Raw genomic sequence first — 3,959 nt, 5'->3', positions numbered from 1 at the left:
CTTATATGTGTTTGCATGTTTTTTCCATGAATGTCTCCAAACATAATATTGCAAATGTGCAAGCATGATTTTGTCATATTGACAGTCCCCTGAATGTCACAAGGAGTTTAGCCAGTCTGCTGATAAAACCACCTTGAACTACCAGTTTCCAAATAGCTCTCTCTCTCTCTGTAACATCGAAATTACTGTCAGATTCCTTTTTTGCAGTAATAATTTAGAGTTTGCAGATTGAAAGATTCATAAATGTAACTCTCATGCTTAGTTTCTCAGTCAGTTGAGTAGAGCTCCCTAAACCACACCTCCAGCACCTCCTGAATGTAAATACTTCTTCGCAAGTAACCAGCGTGGCAGCATCACATAAACAGAGGCTAAGAGAGGGCATTTTCTCCTTTCTCCTTCACTGCATTGAGAGTGTGCTTCCTCCGTATCTTTTGCCATGGAAAAACCAGCCTTGACAGAGGTCCACAATCACTGTAAGGCTCTCTTAAGGGGACTGTTCAATTTAAGGAACTAGAAGGAGAGTGAGAAGGAGCATCTGTCCCTGAGGGGTGAAGATTCAAGATCATAGGAACCTACAACAACCTCCAGGATAAAGGATTTAACTGCGATGCTTGCTTTCTCAATATATGACATATTAATTTGACCGTAGCTTTATCTGCTATAGAAGGTGGACATTTTTTGCCATTTATATGATGATTCAACAAAACATGTCTGTAAATCGATCAGTTGACCACTGCAAAACACCCAGTGACATTACATACCAAGTCCTCTCCTGGGTAATGGTGGGAGAATTTACACTGGGTCTGCCTCTCAACCTGTCCGTTCTCTACATCTTCATCTTCAGGTACGGGAAATCTTTTCACTTGTTTATATTTATTCTCATTTTAGTAAAAACCAAGAGGAAAGCTGTGCTGGATTCTCGTTACTGGGGGCAAAGTTTGCTAAATGAAGTGTAAACCAACTGAGCTACTGATGTGGTGAAGAAAGCGGTTTTAAGTTTATCTTTAAAAGACTGTGACCACTCTGATGCAACCAATTCAGATGCCATGAAAATAACAAGACCTACCAAAACTCTATTAAACCTTTGAAATGGACAGATGAATCCAATTTTGTTCTTGAAAAGTTAAAATAGAAAGTGTAGAACAAAAAAGCTAAGCTGTAAGTGTTACACTGAAGTGCAAACAAAACCAAAAAGCAGACCTTGCAAGTCGCTACAAAGTAAAATCTACATATGTTCCCACGCTGGTCTATCAGCTTTGAAGAGTTTATCTGACATGAGTCTGAGTGTGACTGTCCAACATTTTACTCAGCTCTCCGAGGAGAGGACGAGGTCGTGTAGATGGCAGAAACAGCATCATAAGCTTAGGTTTATTTTTTTTCCTGTTCCTCTTCATTCGCTCTTGATGCAAAGCAAACTCGCTGGCTGTGAAACAATTAACTGTTTTGTGACCTGCTTCCTTTTTAGATACAAGTTCTGGAAGAACAAAGCGATCTTCTTGTTCAATATTGTGGTTGCTGATTTCTTGCTGGTGGGCTGCCTTCCTTTCAAGATCCATCATTACCAGCACAACTTGAGGCGCAGTGAGGACACTGTGCTTTGTAAGATAATGCTCTTCATGCTGTTTCTCAATCGAGGAGCCAGCATCGCCTTCCTCATCACAATGTCCCTCGATCGCTACTTCAATGTGGTCCATCTTGGAAGGAGAAATTTTGTCAACGTGTTTAAGAAATCTCCTCAGATTTCTGTCGTCATCTGGATCCTCTTGCTTCCCCTCACCACTCCTACTATGGTCACAACCTTTGAGTGCTGCAACAGCCACGGACGGGAAAAGGAGACATTCTTACATGATGTGACGGACACCTTTAGAGAGGTACGGTTTCAGTGTATTTGTTTGGATTTAGTGTTGTTTTATGTTACCTAACAATATATACTGGTGACAACAGACTAAAAACAGGTTGTTCGCTGCCTCGCTCTGACAGATCAGATGGCCTCCAGCCTCCAGAAAGAAAATGGGTGGATTTGGATTCAAAAAAACTTTAATATTTATATTTGAACATTTAAGAAGAACAGCAGAGATGAACACAACTGCTTCAACTTCCTATAAAGCTGGCATTACAGTCAATATCCAGTTCAGTTCCCTAACTGGCAGTTCCTTTCCACAAGACATAGATACACTCACCCAGGCGTGGCAGAACCGAGTTAGAGTTTTTCTGAAGTAAAAATTGGAGACAGCGTATAAACAAAAGTTTTCATGAATCATTTACATTTATTATTAAGCACGTTTTTCTCTTTGTCCTAATTATTAATATTCCTTTGTTTATGTAACTTTTGAAATAAACACAGGATTTTCAGGGTCTGGACCAGTGATGGGATGAGATGTGGAACGTGTGCAGATAAAGATAAACGCTTCTATAGACACTTTTCACAATATTTGGAAATCTTAGAGACCAGACAACTGTTAACTAATGTTAGAAAAACAAAAATCAACAGATAATCACCAGTTATTCTTGAAAGAAAGAATGAATTTGAATCGTTTACATTTCTAACTTAACATCATAACTTAAGTAAAAGGCAGGGGGTTAGCTGGAGAAGCTAAGGAGGGGTTTAAAGGGGTCAAAATATTAGTCCATAATTGAAGACAGAGTGTTTAAGTTAGGAGTGTACATGATAAACTTTCCCATTTCTGTATAGAAATCCAAGTTGACTGTGTGACACATAGGGCTATTGTAACGAGTCATACCTAATAGTGGGGTTTTTGTTTGTTTTGTTTTTGTAAGATTGTTTTCTTCTCCCAAATCATCATCCCCTACATCATCCTCGTCTACTGCACGGTCCGCATTGTCAGCCGGCTGAGGAAGAAGACGGTTGGGGAGAAGACTAAGCTGAGGAGGGCTGTGTGCTTAGTCACATCAGTTGTCGTTGTCTTCTCCTTCTGCTTCCTTCCCTGCACTATAACTAGAGCAGCACTGCTGTTTGTGCGGCTGAAGAACTGGCAGGATGCAGAAAACATAGCTGTCCAGGTGTACGACGCCCTCATGGTTTTGTCTTACAGCGACTGCCTGCTGGACCCGTTGATTTACTGTTTCTGTAACTCGGGGTTTAAAGATGTTTACATATCTACCTTTTGCCCTGCATTTATCCAGAAGAGACTGACAAATTCTGACTCTGGCACCCCAAACACAACAACATGTACTAGTACTACTACTGCTGGCGCTAGAATGATTTTTTTGCCTATAATGGAGAAATAATCTGTCTCTGTGATACTTGACGAGAACATGGGCTCTTCATTTTATCATCATCCAGCACTGATTGTGTAACCACTCATCCACCCACATAGGTGTTTTTAGCTGGGGAAGGAGTGCTGACAATTTGAAGTCATCAGATGACATTTACTAGGTAGTAAACACACAGCACTCAGTAAACACCACAGTTACTAAACAGAGTTAGTGAGTAGCTGACATGCAGTTCAAAGACTTTTACATTTTCTTCCTTGTTAAAAGATGATTAGTTTACAGATTGGGGCACTAATGTAGGCGGGAGGTTGCTTATTATATGTAAATATTTTTCTTGTGTGCATGTATAGTTATTTCTTGGGTTATTTTCCACAGGACGCCAGGTGATACTGCAATAAACTTGTGATGTTTCTATATAACTTGAATGGGCAGAGCGCCATGGACATATTATTGATTATCAAGGGACGATGCTGTTGTATACTTTTAAAAAGAGGTTATTCTAAATGTAAAAGTTTTCAATACAAATATTTCTGTTATTATTCCATTTCTAAATCTTAGATGTGGAAAATTACATGATATTTGAAAACATACATATATTTATGAGGTCACAAATGACTCCACACAACCTCCCATTAACTTTGCCACAACAGTAGACCGATTCTTTTGTTTGGACAAAGTCTTTAAACTCCAAGCTATGACTACAATGAATGTGTCTTAACTGTGAG

General features: G+C 39.5%; 1 protein-coding gene across 1 annotated transcript; it reads left to right on the top strand.

Moving 5' to 3' along the window:
- Positions 1-388: 388 nt before the first annotated feature.
- On the top strand, positions 389-3,701 carry LOC102304861 (12-(S)-hydroxy-5,8,10,14-eicosatetraenoic acid receptor). The gene is made up of 3 exons (XM_014329615.2): positions 389-844; positions 1,466-1,871; positions 2,779-3,701. Exons 1-3 carry the CDS (start codon positions 690-692, stop codon positions 3,247-3,249), a joined length of 1,032 nt encoding a protein of 343 aa, XP_014185101.2. The 5' UTR covers positions 389-689; the 3' UTR covers positions 3,250-3,701.
- The last annotated feature ends 258 nt before the right edge of the window (positions 3,702-3,959 follow it).

Source organism: Haplochromis burtoni, unplaced genomic scaffold (genome assembly GCF_018398535.1).
Source record: "Haplochromis burtoni strain Fernald_Lab_line unplaced genomic scaffold, NCSU_Asbu1 Contig_93, whole genome shotgun sequence".
Taxonomy (NCBI): domain Eukaryota; kingdom Metazoa; phylum Chordata; class Actinopteri; order Cichliformes; family Cichlidae; genus Haplochromis; species Haplochromis burtoni.
Note: the sequence above shows the minus strand (reverse complement) of the source record. Positions and strands in the feature narration are given on the sequence as shown.